General features: G+C 38.2%; 1 protein-coding gene across 1 annotated transcript in view; it reads left to right on the plus strand.

The window, feature by feature from the left end:
* Nucleotides 1-22,414, plus strand: part of LOC135218854 (uncharacterized) — a 473,700-nt gene that overhangs the window by 338,386 nt on the left and 112,900 nt on the right. Inside the window, exon 9 of the mRNA XM_064255302.1 lies at nucleotides 13,492-13,632. Coding sequence (XP_064111372.1) covers nucleotides 13,492-13,632 — 141 coding nt within the window. The remainder of the gene's footprint in view (nucleotides 1-13,491; nucleotides 13,633-22,414) is intronic.

A 22,414-nucleotide genomic window follows, 5' to 3' on the forward strand; every position in this document is an offset into this window, starting at 1 on the left:
GTAAGAGCTGAATGTAAAACAATCGATTGGAAGGTTTTTTCTTTTTTTTGTTGTGTATTATAGTTAATGATAATTAATAATTATTGAAATGAGTACATACTGATTATTTATACATTTTATTGGCATATTCTAAGCTTTTAGCTCTTAGGTTTAGACGTCAGAATCATAGACTAGGCTACAGTAGCAACCGCTAACATAGGCTAAGCTTATTGCTAAGGGACATATGCTAAAGTCCTAATATATGCAGTAAAAATGGGGTTGAACATTACATGCAGTTGAATATTACTTAAGTATGTACAGTATTTTGCCTTTTTGGAGTCATATTTCTTCTGTCGGATCGGCGTCGTAACCCTAGACATGTGTTTTTAGGCCTGGAAATATATAATTTACTGGGGTGTGTTTTAGGAGGGCTTGGAACGGATTAGCCATTTTTACATGTAAAATGTGGTCCAAGATACGAAAACCTCATGATACGAAGGGTGCCTCGGAACGGATTAATTTTGTATCTCCAGGTACTATTAATATATATATATATATATATATATATATATATATATATATATATATATATATATATATATATATATATAACATCATATATATGTATATATATTATATATAGTATGTATGTATAACTGAATCACGAAAGTTAGGAACATGATAAATCCATAAATAAAGATAAATGCCACAAAGGAAAAATAAACAACGGAGTGTGCAAGATCTTTCGACTTAAAAGTCCTTTACTGAAGCAGATACTGACAAAAATACGAGAAAAGACAATACAAGAAGGTTCGTATAACTGACAGATAGGGATTATAAAGGGATTAGTTCCTAGAATCCGACACACCTGGAAGATAAGAACCTTCCCAAACAAGCATAAACAAAGGGTGCAATTAAAGGTTTAAGACAATCATCTCAGATACAATCTCCAGGCAATTAAAGGATTATAGGTGACAGCTATTTGGAACCTGGTAAACAAAACCATATTCACAAAACATGACAGACATACATTACAATAAAATTTAACTCTAAGGCAACTGATTTTTATTTAAGTCAGTAATTATATCTTTGAGGTCATTCTTAAACATGTTACGATAACAAGGGGGGTCTAAATGAAAAAAGGCCACGACTAACATTGAAATTACAATGAAAAGTAAGTTGTATTAAAGCAGATTCTAAAAGATTTCGTGATAAGACATCTCTTGACCGTGCAATTACTGAACTATCAATCCAATTAATTCGGTGGTTGTTTTCACTTAAATGAATAAATAATGCATTAGATTTTTGCCCAGTTTTTACAGAGTATTTATGCTGGCTTAGCCTTACTTCTAAGCCTTTGCTGGACTGTCCGAGATAGAATGAGGGACAATCCATACATGGAATTTTATATATTATGTTGTTGCTTTCTCTGGGGCCATTTTTTATTAACATTCTTTTTAGTGTGTTATTTAGTAGGAAGAAACAAGGTTGACATTAAAAGCTTTTAACAATGGTTTAATGGTTTCAAATCCGTTAAAATAAGGCAAAACTGAGAATGTTATTAGAATTTTCTTTCTGTGTGTTATTTTCAGTATAAAAACTTTTTGTGGCCTTATTATAACAAATGTCTAATATATGTGAAGGATAGCATAAATCTTTCCCTATTTTTCTTATGTATTCAATTTTTTGATCCAAATATTGTGGACTGACAATTCGCAATGCTCGTAAAAACATAGAGGAAAAAAATTGATATTTTTTATATTAAGATGGTGGCCTGAGAAGAAATGAACTTAAGTTAAGTTGTTAGTCGGTTTCCCTATAAATACTGAATTTACATTGAAATGGTTCTCTATGTATCAAAACGTCTAAGAAAGGGAGGCAATTGTCTTTTTCTAATTCTAGAGTAAACTTAATCGATGGTACCTGGTTATTTAATTTAGAGAGTAAATCATTTACATCAATACCGACAGGAAGAACAGCTAAACAATCATCAACGTAACAATACCACTTTACAGGAATATGAATGATATTAGGTAAGTAGCGTTTTTCAAAGAATTCCATATACAGGTTTGAGAGCAATGGTGATAAAGGATTTCCCATTGCCATGCCAAAAATTGTTGATAAAATTCACCATTGAATATAAACTTACAATCACAAATGCACAAAACTCGTGAGTGAAAATAAGTGACTTATAGGTAGAGGTAATTCATGCTAAGTTAGTTCATTACTAAGATATTCTAAAATAGAGTCTATAGGGACTTTAGTAAAAAAGAGAACATACATCAAAACTAACGAATCTATCAGTAGGGCAAAGAGCAATTTTGTATAATTTATCAACTAAATCTAGAGAATTATATATATGAGAATCGGAGATGGTTCCAAGTAACGGGGACAAGATCTTAGTGATATATTTCGAGAGCTTATATGAAATTGAACCAACAGTACTGATAATAGGCCGCATAGGTTATTTTCTTTGTGCGTTTTGACTAATCCATATAAGTAAGGTAGCGAAGGAGATTTGACTGACAATTTGCCTAGTAGTTCTGTTTTATCTTTAAGGATACTTTTCACTATGCTATTGAAGTTTTTTATGACTTGATCAAGAGGATTTTTTGTTAGTTTTTTATAAGTCACATCATCATCCAGTAGGGCTTGCATACGTGATATGTAGTCAGCTTTATCTAAAATTACTATACTATTTCTGGGCTCAGCTCGTGTCGCTGCGCGAAATATCCTTTAATCTATTATTTCTAGGGTAAATGTACTAACACATACCAGAGAATAAATAAATAAAGAAAAAGGAAAAAGGTCAGTATAAACTGACTCGCTCACCCTCCCAGAGAGTGTCGGTATGAACACTATGGCGAGTGAGACCACTACCACGAGCCAAATGCCAATAGAATTCTCCCACTACAAAATCCCCCAAGAGGAGAGCCGACCCACAGAGTGGGCAGCACCTACTACTACTACTCCATCCCATGCTGCCGACTGCTGCGCCTCTGGTGGCCATCCTTTTTCAGTTAGCGCACACGATACACAGTGCCATTTTCTTCTCTGTGTTTTGTGCCCTTTCTTTTGGATTTTATTACAATGGAGCGTGCAGCCATCGCAGCAGCCAAGTTAAGTACTCAGTGTTTATTGCTATTTGGTTTTTTTCCGGCCCTGAGCACGTATTTGCCGTTTTTTAGGTATAAATACGATCTCTAGGTCGGGGAAGCATGGCAGCATGGTTCTGCCTCGTGATGGGTCCGTTCTGGTCGCCCATACCCAGAGCATCCCCTGTCTTTGTACCCTCTATTTTATTATCCGCTTTGTTTAGAGTAAGGTCTACACGGTTTTGTCATGCATGCATGTCTTTTACCTTATGTAGGCTCTTCTATCCAGACCCTAGCCACGGCTCTTAGTATCGGCCTCGGCTCTTAGTATCGGCCTCGGCTAGCTTTGAGTGTAGGTAGACTTGCCTTCGGGCTAGTCGTACACTCCTGGATTTTTTCTCCTACTATTTTGTTTTCTTTCTTTCATTTTATTTTTCATTTTATTATCTATGTGATGTTGTTAGGTTAGTTAGGCGTCTGGCTCGCTTAGCCTAGGTCAGTCGGCCTATTGGGCCTTTATGTTACCGCTGGTCAGCTCGGTTGCTTCCCGATAGCATCTCGCTGATTGGTTGGTTATGTTTTAGGCTTAGTTGTTATTCTTATCGCCCCGTGGTCACTCTGTGATCACGAGGCAGCCAGACGCCTGTCCAGTCACCTTTCCCCCCTCCCGCTCTTCCATAGAGTCGGGGGGGGTGGCTAGGCCTGCCCATGCTCGCTCCGCATACCCGAGCCTGCCTCCCTCTCTCCCCCCAGGCGGAGGGGGTAGAGGGACGGGACAGACCCAGACTGGACTCGACCTCTCCGGCTCTCGGTCCGGTCGGATGGTAAGGTGGGGGGGACTGGCCTTTCCCCCTCTCCATTACTACTTCGTCGCTCCGTTACTAGCCCGAGTCTGTATGCCCCCGCTCTTTCCCACCTTACTAGGGCTCCTTTACCACCGGAGGCCTGGCATCTAGCGGAAAGGTGCTAAGTCTACCCCACGGGGTGGACCGGAACATACAGTCGGTCCCTTCTAAAACTTCTCATCCGTTTCACTGAGTTATCACTCCGCCACGCACTGGACTTAGTCCGGTACGTTCGAGCTTTTAGGTTTAAGATGTTTAGTTTATTTTAAGTACCTTAAACCATTCCCCCTCCCTTCTTTTTCACCGGATACCTCCGGGGTTATAGCCTATTCAGGCTAGTAAGGGAGGGGCTATGCCCGAATTTTTTCCGAGCTCCGGCATGCAACGGAGTTCTTCTGTCCTTTAGCCTGTAAGTGATATTCTTTAAGATACTCATGTGTCTTTCCACTTACAGACCACCAACTGTGAGCATCCGGGATGCACCGCCACACTTCAGGACCGTGTGGAACACGAAGTTTGCCGGTCCCATGCTCCATGCGCGACTCCGCACGGGGACATCCAGGTCTGGTACCATGAGACGTGTACCATTAGTGTTACGATATGGTGAGCCACTTTTAGACGGGGTAAGTATTCCATCTCCGGTAGCTGGTCCGCATCTGTTTTAGTGCTTAAGTTTGCATCAATCATTCTAACTTAAGGAATTCAAGGGGTCTTATAGTCCTATAAGTTTAAGTTATACTTAAGTTATCTTTAGTTTTAAGTTATTCTTAAATCTAATCGATACCCTCTCTTCCAGGCGCCGGCAGTGAGGGATACCGCACTGGCAACCCTGCGGGCCTGGGTCGGCGGTTTCGGGAAGAACGCCGCCAAGGGTATGCCCTACATCCTGGAGAAAAGGTTGGCGGTACTAATCTTCCCCGGAGGCAAGGCGACAGGATACGTCGACCCAGCAGAGGCTGCTCCGACTATCGCCTTCATCCAGCAGCAGCTGGCTGCCTCATTGACTGACCAAGGCCAGGATATCTCCTCGGAAGTCGCGACGTTGGATATTAATGTAGAACCTATGGTAGGTGTAGACGACCTGTTGGTCGAGGTAGGTAAGGTGGACACCCAAGGGATACCCTTGGGTGTAACTGTTTCTTCTACTCCTGCAACCTCTCCATCCTTCCAAGGCTTTACGGGTGATGAATTGTATACTCCTCCTGACGCTTCGGTTAGACCCAAGGTCAAGGGTCAAGCAGTGAAATCCTTGACAAAGACGTCGTCGTCGTCTAAGAAGACGGCTTCGGCGTCATCCTCCTCTCGTAAGTCTCCGGCTAGGAATCCCGGAGCAGACAGGTCTAAAGCTTCTGGGTCCGGCTCTAAGTCCTCGAGGAGTAAATCCTCCAGAGAGAGATCTCACACTCCGGCAGAGTCGTCAGTTCCGCTACCCTTGGTTCCAATTCAGAGCCACCCCTCCACCTCCACAGCAGCTCCGGCTTTGGACTCCAATGCTGGCCTGTTACAACAGGTGGGCGACCTGGTTGGGTCTCTAAAGAGTAGCATGGAACAAATGATCTCTCGGTTGTCGGATAGGATTACTTCTCAAGACTCCATTATAGCCGGACTGAGCCAAGCTCCTCTAGCCTCTCCTCCACCTTTCAATGCAGGGTGGAGCCCAGCTTCCCCCGTATGACTCTCTACCTCCGTTCTCGATGAACAACCCGTGGAGGATAGCGTCATACGCCCCCTTCCAAGACGGACTCATTTCTATACCGGAATTTGGAACTCGAAGGATAGAGGACTTCGAGTTCTACCCGAAGACCTTCAGCCTCCGTTCATCGGCTACGCAAGGCTCACCGCCTCAGCCATGGTTCGAGATGATAGGGTACCAAAGGAGACAGTCCTCTATTCACGTGACCAGGCTCAGAGAGAATGGCTCAGGTGTTTAGAGGACATGGATTGTTCTAATACGAAAATCCAACCTTTCAAGAGTCCCTTACGATCTTCACGATGGATGAGAGTACCCCGCTCCCTTTCCTGACAAAGATCGTCGACGTCGACCATTCCAGCGGCCCAGAAGGGGGACCCCATGCCTCAACTGAAGGAAGCAGATCCTACATCTCCGTTACTTCCTTCAGCCGGAGAATTATGGGAAGACTTACCGAACACCCTTCTCAGCTGGCAAACTCAAACCGGACTGTGCTATGGAGCAGTTTGGTGAAAAGCTACCCAGGCTTCCAGATAGCCTTATTCAGGCTGAATTTGACGCTAAATCGCGATTAGCCAGATCGATTAATTCTATGGCTATGACCGAGGTGGCCACCATAGCCTATGGTTCAGAGCCGCTTTTCAAACTGATGACCAAATCCCTGACTCAAACGGTACAGTCGGATATGTTTAGTTTTGACACTGCTAGGACGAATTGTAGGAAGCATGTCCTACAAGAAACAACTATTCGGCACGAGCCGAATAGGTTACTCTCGTCGAGCATCTGGGGAGCAGATCTCTTCCCAGAAGCGATGGTGAAGGAAGTCCAGTCAGAGGCTACGAGGTTGAACCAGAGCCTTAAGGACCGTTGGGGCCTTACGGCTAAGAGGAGACAAGATCTTGCAGCTAGAGGTAAAGGGCAAAGGAAACCCAGGCGTTTCCAGCCCTACCAGAAAAAGCAGCCACGCTTTTCTCAGCAAGTTCCGGCGGTTCCCTTAGTGCAAACAGCCCAGCCTTCCACTTCAAAGGCTCAATCACAGCCAATTTACGTGATCTCCCCACTAGCCTCAGCCCTCCACCTCTTATGCCATACTCTCCAGCTTACAATACAAGCCTTCGAGAGTCAATCTTCACAGAAGTATGACCGCTCGGGTAAGGGAGGCAGAGGTAAGCGTTCCTTTCGTGGGAGAGGATCGGGAGGTCCCTTTAATAGGGGAAAACACTTCAGAGGAGGCCGAGGAGGTTACCAGATCCAATGAAGAACTTCAGGTAGGAGGGAGGCTGTTTCACTTTCGCCACCGGTGGAACTTCAGCAAGTGGGCTCAGAGCATTGTCTCAAAAGGCCTGGGTTGGAGCTGGTTAACGAACCCACCTCCATCCAGGCCTTTCCGTCAACTTCCTTCCAAAGAACTGACGGAGTATGCGGAGGATCTCCTTCAGAAAGGAGCTATAGCGAGAGTCAAAAGGTTAAAGTTTCAAGGTCGCTTGTTCAGCGTGCCAAAGAAAGGCTCACAAAAAAGAAGAGTAATCTTAGACTTGTCCCGCTTAAACTTAGCCATTCGCTGCGACAAGTTCAAGATGCTCACGATCTCACAGGTACGGACCTTACTTCCCCGTGGGGCCGTCACCACCTCTATCGATCTTACAGACGCTTACTATCATATCCCTATTGCAAGACACTTCCGTCCTTATCTAGGCTTCAAGATAGGAGACCAGACATTCTCCTTCAAGGTAGTTCCTTTCGGGCTCAACGTAGCACCCAGAGTGTTTACGAAGCTGGCGGAAGTAGTTGTTCAACAACTCAGATCGCAAGGGGTTATGGTAGTAGCGTATCTCGACGATTGGTTGATCTGGGCTTCAACAGTCGAGGAATGCAACAAAGCAACACTGAAAGTGATTCAGTTCCTGGAATATCTAGGCTTCAAGAATAAACAGACCAAATCAAGACTCACTCCAGAGTCAAACTTTCAGTGGCTAGGCATTCAATGGAATCTATCCTCCCATACTCTGTCGATTCCATCGTCCAAGAGGAAGGAAATAGCAAAGTCAGTCAAACAATTTCTGAGTCACAAACTGGCTTCCAGAAGATCTCAGGAAAGGATCCTGGGTTCTCTCCAGTTTGCATCAGTGACGAACATCCTAATGAAAGCCAAACTGAAAGACCTAACCAGAATTTGGCGCTCACGAGCAAATATCAGGTCCAGGGACAGATTATCCTCAGTCCCTCTGATTCTAAAGAATCGACTTCGGCCATGGGCGAAAGTCAAGAACCTATCGGGTGTCAGTGCCCCTTCAGTTTCCTCCTCCAGGGATGCACTATTCCACCCACAGACGCTTCATTAAGCGGTTGGGGAGGATATTCCCAGTTCAAAAAGGTTCAGGGAACGTGGTCACCTCAGTTCCGTCAGTTCCATATAAACGTACTGGAGGCAATGGCACTGTTCTTGACTCTAAAAAGGTTACGTCCGCCAAGGTACTCCCACATAAAACTAGTCCTGGACAGCGCAGTGGTAGTACATTGTATAAACAGAGGAGGCTCCAAGTCACGTCATCTAAATCATGTCATGGTAGCCATATTCTCCCTGGCGGACAAGTTCAGTTGGCATCTCTCCTCCACCCATATAGCTGGAGTGAGAAACGTCATAGCAGATGCTCTATCCCGATCAGTACCTCTAGAGTCGGAATGGTCACTGGACAACAGTTCGTTCCAATGGATTCTTCAGAGAGTTCCAGTCTACAGGTGGATCTCTTTGCATCTCAAGCGAACCACAAACTCCCGTGTTATGTGGCCCCCAACCTGGACCCTCTGGCCTATGCCACGGACGCCCTGGCTCTAAACTGGAACAACTGGGAGAAGATTTATGTCTTTCCTCCGGTGAATCTTCTCATGAAAGTCTTAAACAAACTCAGGACATTCAAGGGTCAAGTGGCTCTAGTAGCCCCAGACTGGCCGAAGAGCAATTGGTACCCTCTCATTCTGGAACTGGGTCTTCGCCCTCTTCGGATCCCCAATCCCAGGCTCTCCCAGTCAGTACAAACGAAGACTGTGTTCGCTTCCTCAGGGATTCTCAAAACCCTAACTTTATGGATTTCATGAAGTTTGCAGCGAAAAGGGATGCGAATATTGACCCTCAGAATATTCTCTTCTTGGAATCCGATAAAAGAGATTCAACTTTGAGACAGTATGATGCTGCTGTCAAAAAGTTAGCAACCTTCCTGAAAGAATCAGATATTAGAATCATGACAATCAATTCAGCTATAACCTTTTTCAGATCCTTATTTGAAAAAGGCTTAGCAGCTAGCACAATTACGACAAACAAGTCAGCCTTGAAAAAGATTTTTCAATTTGGGTTCAACATAGACTTGACAGATTCCTACTTCTCGTCTATTCCCAAGGCATGTGCTAGACTTAGACCTTCGGTAAGGCCTACGTCAGTATCATGGTTCTTAAACGATGTTCTAAAGCTGGCTTCAGAAACTAATAATGACACATGCTCGTTTATAATGCTCTTAAGAAAAACCCTATTTTTATTAAGCTTGGCCTCAGGAGCTAGAATTTCAGAACTGTCGGCGTTATCCAGAGATCCGGATCATATTCAGTTCCTTCCCACAGGGGAAGTGCTACTTTCTCCGGAACGTAGCTTTATAGCAAAGAATGAAGATCCTTTGATGAGGTGGGAACCATGGAAGGTACTACCCCTTCCACAAGATCTATCTCTTTGCCCAGTTTCAGCCTTACGAGCCTTTCTATCTAGGACCTCCTCATCCTCATCGGGTCCTCTCTTTAAGAGAGAAAAAGGTGGCACTTTATCTATTAAAGGCATCAGGCAACAAATCCTGTACTTCATTAAACAAGCCAATCCTGACTCTTTCCCAAAAGCACATGATGTCAGGGCAGTAGCCACCTCAATTAACTATTTCCAACATATGAACTTCGATGAGTTGGAGTATACTGGATGGAAATCGCCGACAGTGTTCAAACGTCATTACTTAAAGTCCTTGGAAGCTCTGAAATTTTCAGCAGTTGCAGCGGGGAACATAGTTTCCCCTGACTCTGACTAATCTTCAGTAGAAGATCCAGTCCTCCTTTCTACCTGCCTCACCCAACAGTTCGTCTATTCCTGCCTTGTTCATTTACGGTCACCTTGTGTCTTAGCTGCTTTTATGATGATGTAGTGGGTGTCCCTTATTTTTTTTGCTATGGACACTCACATTTGATGATGGTTATTGATCTCGTGGATGTCATCTCCTTATTTTTATGCTAGGAGATACATCTTATTATAATGGTTACGGGTTTTGTATATTAAGTCATATACATTCCTTTATATATTATTATTGTTGAGTTTGTTTTATTCAACTTTTATGTTAATTGCTTTAGAATGTTTGATACATAACTTTACACAGATACTATTTTTGTACATATATGATATATTTCTCCTGTATATATGTATATTACCTTAAGTTAAGAAATATTATTAGAATTAAGTGTAATTTAAGTAATATTTCTATTTTGTATCACTGTGTATATGTATCCTTATTAGCAATTATATTGATTTATTTTTATTTTATCTTTTATTTGAGACACCTCTGTATTTTGTTGAATTTCTTTACAATCTTGTGCTATTTCTCTGGTACGATTTCGCGCAGCGACACGAGCTGAGCCCAGAAAAGGGATTTTGACGTAAGGAAAAATCTATTTCTGGGCGATTGGCTCGTGTCGCCAGCGAAATCCCGCCCTACCCATCCCATCGCCAAGATTGTCTGCTAACTTCAGGATGGCCACCAGAGGCGCAGCAGTCGGCAGCATGGGATGGAGTAGTAGTAGTAGGTGCTGCCCACTCTGTGGGTCGGCTCTCCTCTTGGGGGATTTTGTAGTGGGAGAATTCTATTGGCATTTGGCTCGTGGTAGTGGTCTCACTCGCCATAGTGTTCATACCGACACTCTCTGGGAGGGTGAGCGAGTCAGTTATACTGACCTTTTTCTTTATTTATTTATTCTCTGGTATGTGTTAGTACATTTACCCTAGAAATAATAGATTAAAGGATATTTCGCTGGCGACACGAGCCAATCGCCCAGAAATAGATTTTTCCTTACGTCAAAATCCCTTTTGACTTATCAGCTTTTGTGATGTGGATAGTATTGTCCTTTTTAAGATCGGTCAAACTTTTCTTATAGCGAACAGGGAAGTTACTTTCATGCTTAACATTGGCAGCTCCGTAAACAATACCTTTAATCATGTCGACATGATTTTGAGGAAGATCACAATAATTTTCAAATTTACTTAGGGATGACCCAATCATTAAAGCAGAAGGTCTACTTGTTGCAAAGAAAGATAAACCATTCCAAGCGCACTCACATTATTTTCACTTATTTGTTTACTAGATAAGTTAACAACACAATCTTGATGTGCACAATTAGTCCAATCACTGCTATCAATAAGATTTTTTTTAGTTTTCTGTCGAGTTTCTTTTTCAGGGCATCTGTAGTCCTACGTAGTTTTTCGTAAATTTCCTGTCGGAGCGAGTGCTTCCAATCAGCCGGGATGGAATGATTGAAAGAGATCCTTGTTCTTTCCAGTTCCTTGAATTTTTCTTTCTCTTCTTGCTTGGCGGCTGCTATGCTGTTTCAACATCATGGCACTAATTCATTGAATGGGTGATTGTCATATCTTTTTAGACGGCGTGGCAGCAAGGATTTAGGGAGCACTTGTTCAGAAAGGCACTTCTTCAGGAACTAAGACGAATTCTGGTTGAATGTGCAGCCACAAGAGACTTGGAGAAGGTAGTGACAACACATCTCAAAAGAGGAAACAGGATAGCGAAGTAACAAACGTGGCCCTCATTATGTATAACTGAATCACGAAAGTTAGGAACGTGATAAATCCATAAATAAAGATAAATGCCACGAAGGAAAAATAAATAAATTATATAATATTATATATATATATATATATATATATTTATAATATTTTATTTATATATACACACATATATATATATATATATATTATATATATATATATAATATATATATATATATATATTATATATATATAGATATATATATATATATACACACACATATATATATATATATATATATATATATATATATATATATATATATATATAATATATATATATATATATATATATATATATATATATATATATATATACATATATATATGTAATATATATTTTATATTATATATATATATATTATATATATATATATATATATATATATATATATATATATATGTGTGTGTGTGTGTGTGTACATACTGAAAAATCTCTCTCTCTCTCTCTCTCTCTCTCTCTCTCTCTCTCTCTCTCTCTCTCTCTCTCTCTGTGTGTGTGTGTGTGTGTGTGTGTTATTGGCTGTACATGCATATTTCTAATGATAAAATGTTTAAGATGGCTTCAAAATAATAATGATAATATTTCAGAGATTAGTACAGTAATATAATAAAAATTTAAGGTATATTTGGTGTAGGATGATACTTTAGGTATACATTTGGTATTTGAACTTTCAAGATAGGCAGTTATAAGCATTTTTAGAGGGGGACCGTGTTCTGAGTTTTCGCGGGGGCCTGTTTGGTACTCATCTCCTGTGAATACGGGTTTTCATAGTACGTATTGCTATCAGGTGGTACCGTTCACATACACTGAACAGTCAAAATGCTATCCGCGTAATTAATTTATGCTGCCATTTGTGGTAAACTAATGGCTACGTAGTTACTTAGTAAGTACAGTAGACCCTTGGACCTTGACGCTACTCTGTTCCAGAAGAAGGGTCGAGATGCAGTTCAGTCTAAATCTTAAATCAGTTTTTTCCATAAGAAATAACTGAAAATGGATTAATCCATTCTTGACCAGTAATTATTACCCTAAACTTGCCTTTTTATACTAACATTAATCTTAAATTACATTTAAATATGTTCAGAGTTAAATAACATCTTATTAGACATCTTATTTTATTTGTAAATAAATGTATACTGTATAAAAAAAACTGGCCTATGTCCAATACGGCCATATTACCGATGGTTGACTGAGAGCCATAGGCTAGGCTAGGTATAGTATGTACATTCTGTAATGGGTAGACTGAGCACCATAGGGTAGGCTAGGTATAGTATGTACATACTGTGATGAGTAGACACAAAACTTGTTGCTAATAATAAGATATTAAAAAAAAGCCTAATTATTACAGTAAGTTGATAAAATATATTAAAAATAAATTGCTAAATCAGTCACACAAGTGCCTCTTTCATACTTTTCAATAATCTCCTCCTGAAGTTCAGCTGTGATTCGTATAGTTTTCCTTTTCAACTTGTCTACAATGCTGTCTTAGGACCCATGATTGACTCAAAATACAGTACAAAAAGCCACAAAAACTAAGGAAATATTCTTGCACAAGGTTGTACTTGCTCAAAACACAGTAGAGTGAGCTGGCTTTAAACAACGCCACCAATAACACTAGCTATTGGCAACTGACCGAAACACTTTTGTTTACAAAAATCATATGGTTAATCAGGTTGGATTCCAGTTTTTGTTTGATTTCTGATGCAAAAGTTTACTTAGTATTTCATATCACAATCTGATCGTGTTGCGTTTAATACAGTCGAGGGCCAGGGTTGTACTGTGTAGTATATAAAAATATTTTACTAAAGAAATGTCATATTTGTATGTTGTATTTTAAGGCAATTGAGGCATGCACCGAAGTTCAGTTATGACTTTATGTAAGTAATGTACTGTAAAGATTTATATTTATATTATACAACAGTTAATTTCTTTGCTGTTTTTATTCATTCTCATGACAACTGTAGACAAATAGATTTTCTAACCCTATTACATTGGTATTAAGAGAAGTGCTCTTTCAGGTGCTCTTCTCTAGTCTCCTTAGTGTCAGAAATGGGTACTTCTTGGCTGACTCACAATTACTGCAGAGTAATCCATCTTTCAACTTTTTTGCCACCATTGTTTCTGTGTGCTTTTCATCCACATATTGCAGAAGTTGAAAGGTAAGAAAAAACTTTAAGGTTATAAAAATCTTCAGTTTTTAAAAACTAATTTTTTTTTTTCATACAAACCCTCTTGATGTCATAGCTCTTGCATGGCATCAGAGTAGGATGATTTGCCTGTGGGTGGTTACCTTGTTATGTCCTAGTATTTCTAACACTTAGAACAGCTCATTTTATAATAATGTTTTGGCAGCTCTTGGGCACAAATGCCCTTCATAACTCTAACCCTCCTTGTAGGTGCATGAGAAAGATAAAAAGCAAAATCTTTGCTAAGTATATAAGTGCAAAACTGTATACGTACAATAAACTCAGGTGTAAGTCCATTCCATGAGGTATGAGGCAAATTTATATTTTATTTTTATCTTTACTGGGATGGTCATACTGTATAGCCAATTGTTTCTGTTGCTACCTGTAATTGTACCATGGTTCACATTTTTAAGTTGGTATTAATCCTTATGCTTTCCAATAACTGATATAAACGTCATCCAAATTTAAGTCCTTCGCTTATTGATAACGTATGCAAATGTCAAAAAAAAAAAATTGCACAAACCAGCAGACAAGATGAGGATCATTTTTAGTGTTTTCCTGATATTCTCTGTAGGTATGTAACATGTATGTTTATATGTTTTGTATATTTTAAGATTTTCATTCTATAATTACATTTTTTTCTGCACAAGAGAATATTTTATATAGTACATATGCAACAAGCATGTTTTTTTTATTAGTATATAGTTTTAGCTTTTTACTCTATAATTACATTACTAATCCTTTTTCTACACACTGGCAAACAGATCGGGCACAGTGCTAACTACAAACAAACTGAGAAATGTAAAAAGTGAAGTCCACCCATGGATGTCATTGTCTCAAAAAAGAAAGAAATAAAGAAGTTATATTAACGAGACTATATACAGGTAGTTGTCGACTTACGACTGCAATTAGTTCCGACCAAGGAGTCGTAAATCGATTTGGACATAAGTTGGGCAATGTTAACCCTTTTATGCCGATTGGACGTATTAAACGTCAAGATAAATTGTCTCTCAGGTGCCGATTGGACGTATTAAACGTCGACATAAAAAAGTTTTTTTAAATATTCGCGGAAAAATACTTATAGGCCTACCAGCCGAAACTTTTGAATCACGCGCCTTGGGGGATGCTGGGAGCTCACGGATCAAGGCATTGTTTTGTTTACAATCGTTACCCAGGCGCGCTAGCACGAATTTCTTTCTTATCGCACTAAAAAGTATCAGTGACACATCTCAGAAATTATTTCGTCACTTTGACATAATTTTTGCACCATTTTAAATTAGCCGTTACATGGAGTATTATATATGAAAATGTGCGCAATTTCATTTATAATACAAACAAAAAAGTTCTCATGATTGTAGCTTTATCAGTTTTGAAATATTTTCATATAAATAACGTTAACCCTTAAACGCCGAAGCGGTAAAAAAAAAAATGTCTCCCGTGTGCCGGAGGTGTTTCAGAGTGAGCGCGGAAGCGGAAAAAATGTTTTTTTCAAAAAATCACAGCGCGCTTAGTTTTCAAGATTAAGTGTTTATTTTTGGCTCCTTTTTTTGTCAATGGCTGAAGTTTAGTATGCAACCATCAGAAATAAAAACAATTATCATTATCATATATAAATAATGCGATATATGATAGCGCAAAAACGAAATTTCATATATAATTGTATTCAAATCGCGCTGTGCGCGAAACGGTTAAAGGTAACAAGTTACTTTGTTTTTTTCGTTGTAATGTACACTAAATTGCGATCATTTTGGTATATAAGACATTGTAAAACGATAAAAGCAACACAGAGAAAATATTATCACAAAATAATGCATGAATTCGTAACGCACAGACGTAAACAAATATTTTTTTCAAAAATTCACCATAAATCTAAATATTGTCCTAGAGACTTTCAATTTCTTTCAAAATGAAGACAAATGATTGAATATTACTATACTGTAAGAATATTAGCTTACAAATGCAGTTTTCTATCATATCTGACGAGGTAAAGTTGACCGAATGTCGAATTTTTTATATATATTTTTTTTTTATATGCAATTATTTCGGAAATAAGAAAAGCTACAACCTTCAAATATTTTTCGTTCTATTCTACATGAAATTGCGCACATTTTCATATATAAAACTCTATGAAGTGCCTAATATGAAACCGAGCAAATATTCCGAGAATGGAACGTACGCATTTCGGAGATTTGTGGCGGAGAATCCCCGCGCGGAGGAAGGGAAGTTTTTTTTTTTTTTTAAATTCACGATAAATCTAAATATTGTGCTAGAGACTTCAAATTTGTTTCAAGATGAAGATAAATGACTAAATATTACTAGACTGTAAGAGTTTTAGCTTACAATTGTGTTTTTCGACCATTTCAGTAGAGTCAAAGTTGACCGAATGTGGTTTTTTTTTCTATTTATCATGATATATATGCAAATATTTAAAAAATGAGAAAAGCTACAATCTTCAATTATTTTTTGTTATATTCTACATGCAATTGCGCACATTTTCATATATAAAACTTTATGTAATGGCTAATTTAAAATGGTGCAAACATTACCACAATCGCACGTATGATTTTTTCGGAATAGTTACCGCGCGGACGTAAAGAAAATGTTATTTTTTTCATAAATTCACCATAAATCAAAATATTGTGCTAGAGACTTCCAATTTGTTGCAAAAGGAAGGTAAATGCTTGAATATTACTAGAATATAACGGTTTAGCTTACAATTGCGTTTTTTTACCATTTCGGTAGAGTCAAAGTTGACCGAAGGTTGAAAATTTGTCACATCATTATTTATATGAAAATATTTCAAAATTGATAAAAGCTACAACCATGGGTTGTTTTTAGTTGTATTGTGCATGAAATTGCGCACATTTTCATATATAAAACTTTATGTAACGGCTAATTTAAAATGGTGCAAACATTACCACAATCGCATGTATGATTTTTTCGGAAGAGTTACCGCGCGGACGTAAGGAAAAAGTTTTTTCATAAATTCACCATAAATCGAAATATTGTGTTAAGAGACTTCCAATTAGTTGCAAAATTGAGGTAAATGATTGAATATTACTAAAATATTAGAGTTTTAGCTTACAATTGCGTTTTTCGGCCATTTCAATAGAGTCAAAATTGACCAAAGGTTGAAATTTTGGCACTTATCGTTATTTATATGAAAATATCTCAAAACTGATAAAAGCTACAATCATGAGTATTTTTTGTTGTATTCTACATAAAAATGCGCACATTTTCATATATAATACTCCATGTAACGGCTAATTTAAAATGGTACAAAAATTATGTCAAAGTGACGAAATAATTTCCGAGATGTGTCACTTATACTTTTTAGTGCGGCAAGAAAGAAATTCGCGCTTGCGCGCCTGCGTAACGATTGTAAACAAAACAACACCTTGATCCGTGAACTCCCAGCATCCACCAAGGCGCGTGATTCAAGAGTTTTCGGCTGGTAGGCCTAAAAGTATTTTTCTGCGAATTTTTAAAAAAACATTTGTATCTCTACGTAAAATACGTCCAGTCGGCGTTTAAGGGTCAAGTGCCAAAATTTCAACCTTCGGTCAACTTTGACTCTACCGAAATGGTAAAAAAACGCAATTGTAAGCTAAAACTCTTATATTCTAGTAATATTCAATCATTTAACCTTCATTTTGCAAAAAATTGGACGTCTCTAGCACAATATTTCGATTTATGATGGATTTATGAAAAAAAAACTTTTTCCTTACGTCCGCATGGTAACTTCCGATAAATTTTTTTTGTGCGATTGTCGTAATCTTTGCACCATTTTAAATTTGCCGTTATATAAAGTTTTATATATGGAAATGTGCACAATTTCATGCACAATACAACTAAAAACAACCCATGGTTGTAGCTTTTATTCAGTTTTTAAATATTTTCATATAAATAACGATAAGTGCCAAAATTTCAACCTTCGGTCAACTTTGACTCTACCAAAATGGCCGAAAAACGCAATTGTAAACTAAAACTCTTATATTCTGGTAATATTCAATCATTTACCTTCATTTTGCAACAAATTGGAAGTCTCTAGCACAATATTTAGATTAATGGTGAATTTATATTAAAAAAAAAAAAATTCCTTACGTCCGTGCGGTAACTCTTCCGAAAAAAATCAGAAATTTTTTTGTGCGATTGTCGTAATGTTTGCACCATTTTAAATTAGCTGTTACATAAAGTTTTATATTTGAAAATGTGCGTAATTTCATGTAGAATACAACAAAAAATAATTGAAGGTTGTAGCTTTTCTCATTTTCGAAATATTTGCATATAAATCACGATAAATAGAAAAAAAACCACGTTCGGTCAACTTTGACTCTACCGAAATAGTCGAAAAATGCAATTGTAAGCTAAAACTCTTACAGTCTAGTAATATTCAGTCATTTATCTTAATTTTGAAAGAAATTCGAAGTCTCTTGCACAATATTTAGATTTGCGGTGAATTTAAAAAAAAAAGCTTTCCTTCCCTCCGCGCGGGGATTCTCCGCCGCAAATCTCCGAAATGCGTATGTCGCATTCTCGTTATATTTGCTCCGTTTCATATTTGGCGTTTCATAGAGTGTTATATATGAAAATGTGCACAATTTCATGTAGAATACAACAAAAATAATTGAAGGTTGTAGCTTTTCTCATTTTCGAAATATTTGCATATAAAAAATATAATAAAAAAAATTCGACATTTGGTCAACTTTAACGCGTCCGAAATGGTCAAAAACTGTTATTATAAGCTAAAACTCTTACAGTATAGTAATATTCAATCCTTTATCTTCATTTTGAAACAAATTGGAAGTGTCTAGGACAATATTTAGATTTATAGTGAATTTTTGAAAAAAAAAAAAATTTACATCCGCGCGTTACGAATTTGTGCATCATTTTGTGATAATATTTTCTCTGTGTTGCTTTAATTGTTTTACAATGTGTTATATACCAAAATAATCACAATTTAGTGTACAATACAACGATAAAAAATTAACTCTTTAGCTTTAACCGTTTTGCTCACAGCGTGATTTGAATACAATTATATATGAAATTTTGTTTTTGCGCTATCATATATCGCATTATTTATATATGATAATGATATTTTTTCATTTCTGACGGTTGCATACTAAACTTCAGGCAATGACAAGAAAAGGAGCCAAAAATGAACTCTTAATCTTGAAAACTAAGCGCGCTGTGATTTTAAAAAAAAAAAAAAAATTTCCGCTTCGGCCCTCACTCCGAGACTCCCTCGGCATTTGGTAGACGATTTTTATTATACCCCTTGGGTTAATTTACTGAAAGAATATTAGGCTAGCCTAGCCTACCCTAGGGTAATTAGTACCATCTTTATATCTAGGGTAGCCTAGCCTACACTAGTACACAGCATACTCTATACATCTATGGCATAGTCATCATTAATTTCAGCAAATTCTCTAGGTTCAATGCACATTTGCTTATAATAATTCAGTACAAAGAGAAATTGAGTAACATTTAACAAGTTAGCCTCGCGTATACATACGATGATGATGTTATCATGTACGTACATATATCGTACGTATATTTATGAATACAGTAGCCTAGCCTACAGTATACTACTGCATATTATACGGTATAATTCGGTAATTTAATAGCCAATTTTGGATGTTCAATGCATTCTGACTATGATATCACAGAAAAGAAAAATTGGACACAAAATGGGAATCAAATTCAGACCGACATCGGCATTACTTACCTAATTGAGCGATGTCAGGCTGCTTTAGTTAGTTAATTTTGCAATCTTTTTATTTTTCTTTGGACACTACCATATTTCATAGTTGTTATGATTTTTTAAAATTTTCATACCATTTGTGCCGACTTTCTACACATCACATCGTGTTATAGGTTACATACTTTTGTGAAGTTTAAGTCAAACACGTTTCTCTATACATCATACTGTTTCTTATTGCTACGTTTGTCAGGTTTGATTGAAACACTGCTTGCTACAGTAAAATTGGTTTATTGTGGAAAACATACAAAAATGTAAAATACAGATGCAAAAAAAACATACGTATATACATACAAAAATACAATTGAAAACTAGTACATCAAATGAAAAACTTATTGATTGCTGGCATCACTGGTGCTTTGCTATGGGTCGTTGGCATCATCAGCTGGGGCAACGCTCTATGTGGCGGGAGGAGTTGATCGTTTTAAAAACATGGTTAGCTTGGTCTGAATTGCTTGCTTCTTTTTTCGTCATAAATTTCACGATATGGATGAAACGCATCGTGTACCATCCATTCAATCTTCGCAAACCTTTCAATGTTTGGGTCCATTTCTTCGAAATGTGCAAGGAGTTTATTCAGTTGGGCTAAACCTTCTTATAATCTCTTAGCGATGAATTTCCTTTCTGGCAACTCTTCTTCCTTCCCTGGTTCTCTTCTTTCTTCTTCCAATTCCATCAGCTCTTTATTTGTAAGTTCTTGGGAATCTTGGTCTAACAACTCATTATCTTCCATTTCACACTTCAAGGAAAGCTCTTTCATCAGTTTCACTATTTTTTCCTGTATCAATTCTAGTTCTGGTTCACTCTCAAATCCAGCAAAAGTATTTACATAACGTTAACACACTTTTTCCAAATGCCCTTCATATACTTCTCCGTCACAGCTTCCCAGGCGGCAGACAGATTCTTAATACACTGAAGAATATTATACTCTTTCCAAAATTCTCGCAGGGTTAGTTCTGGGTCGGCATCTATAACAGATATGGCTTGAGTGAAAGTGGTTCGGAGATAGTTTGCCTTAAATGCAGCAATCGAACCTTGGTCCATAGGTTGAAGAATTGGAGAAATGTTTGGTGGCAAAAAAATCACTTTCACTTCGGGATTGAGATCATCTAAGTGAGGTGGATGTCCAGGTGCATTATCCAGCAGCAGTAAAATCTTGAAAGGAATATTTTTCTCAAAACAGTATTCACGCACTTGAGGAATGAAACAGTTAAGGAACCAGTCTTCAAAAAGTGGCTGAGTCATCCATGCCTTATGGTTAGAGTGAAAGTAAATAGGCAAAGCGTGCTTGTTTACATTCTTGAATGCTCGTGGGTTTTCAGAGTGGTAAATTAGGAAAGGCTTCATCTTGAATTCTGCGATATTCCCACCAAGCAGCAGAGTCAGCCTATCCTTAAATGCTTTAAAACCTGGCATGCTTTTGGCTTCTTTGTGGATGTAAGTGCGTGCTGGCATTCGTTTCCAGAACAACCCAGTTTCATCCACATTAAAAATCTGCTGCGGAAGATATCATTCATCTCTAATTATTTCATCCAGATTTTTGACAAACTTGCTAGCTCCTTCCTCATCTGCTCTCGCTGCTTCTCCAGTCACTCAAACATTATGCATTTGGAATCTGTTCTTGAACCTCTTGAACCAGCCAACACTTGCCAAAAATTCTTGATTGTAGTCTTCTCCAGCACGTTCCTTCAAAGTCTGAAATAGACTTCTACCCTTCGTCTGCACAGTAAAAAGACTTAACGGTGTTATATTTTAATTTGATCTTCCATCCAAATGTTCAACAATTTTTCCATTTCATGGATGGGCTTGGTACGTTGCTTTGTAATCACAGTTGATCGCATGGATGCAGAACCTTTCACAGCTTCACGAATCCTTTTTTTGTCCTTCAAAATTGTAGACACAGTAGAGTGTGATAACTTCATATCACTTACGATCACATTAACCTTCTTTCCTCCTTCAAACTGTTTTATCACTGTAATTTTTGTGTCCAGGTCAATGGCCTTTCTTTCCTTCTTGGCAGGCTGAGGAGTAGATAAAGACAATTTCCTCTTGGAAGACATTTTAAAAAATTATCTAAAGCACAAGATATATGTAAACAGACATGGAGGATGCGCACGGTAGCGGGATGCTGTTTACACTGAGTGAGCAGCAGCAGCGCAGCGAGCTGCGTGTGTGGAGAAGCGGAAGCTGGGGGAAAAACTGTCGTACACCATTTTCCCGTTACGAGTGGTCATAAAGTCGATCAGACGTAACGTAACTCGCATAGGTCGTAAAGTCGATCAGACGTATCATAACTCGCGTAGGTCGTGAGTCAACAACTAACTGTATAGTCCATAATAGATTTTCACATGGTTACTTAATATGAAATCCACATTCAAACCCAATGAATACGTACATGCAAATCACCAATGACTGTTCAACATTTATGTCCAATTTGGAACCAACAAAGAAGCTTTTATTTTCAAAACCCAACATTAAAAGACATTATTGCTGAAGGCAAAGATTTCTTATTTAATAGGATCATCGTGTTCCTAAATAAAACCGTTTTTTAAATAAATTATAATTTTTTCTGGTCATCCTGAAAAACAGTCAGAGAAGAGCCTTTATTAGGCTCAGAGGTCTGAATGAACTACTCGATATGATTATTAATAATAATAATATTAATCTGCGCATGAGAGGGAAAAAGCGAGATTTTTTATACGCATGTGTGAGATGTAAGGGGTTATAATTAAAATTATATTTAATATGCCAATGTGATGTGCTGTGACCTTTTTGGAATGCGCAGACTTCCCATAGAGACAGAGCCGAAGCAATGACCTGAGAAAGCTGATAAATGATTTCTGAGACGGCGTGATATGAAAATGCATAGTTAAGCGGGTCAACGTTCGTCTGTAGCTATGTGTGAAATCATGGGATCTCGTTCAAGTGCCTTTGAAAAACTGGCTGCGACCAGTTACATGGGCCGTTGACGAAGTGTGCATTCATATGTACGTG

The sequence above is a fragment of the Macrobrachium nipponense genome, chromosome 1 (assembly GCF_015104395.2).
Source record: "Macrobrachium nipponense isolate FS-2020 chromosome 1, ASM1510439v2, whole genome shotgun sequence".
Taxonomy (NCBI): domain Eukaryota; kingdom Metazoa; phylum Arthropoda; class Malacostraca; order Decapoda; family Palaemonidae; genus Macrobrachium; species Macrobrachium nipponense.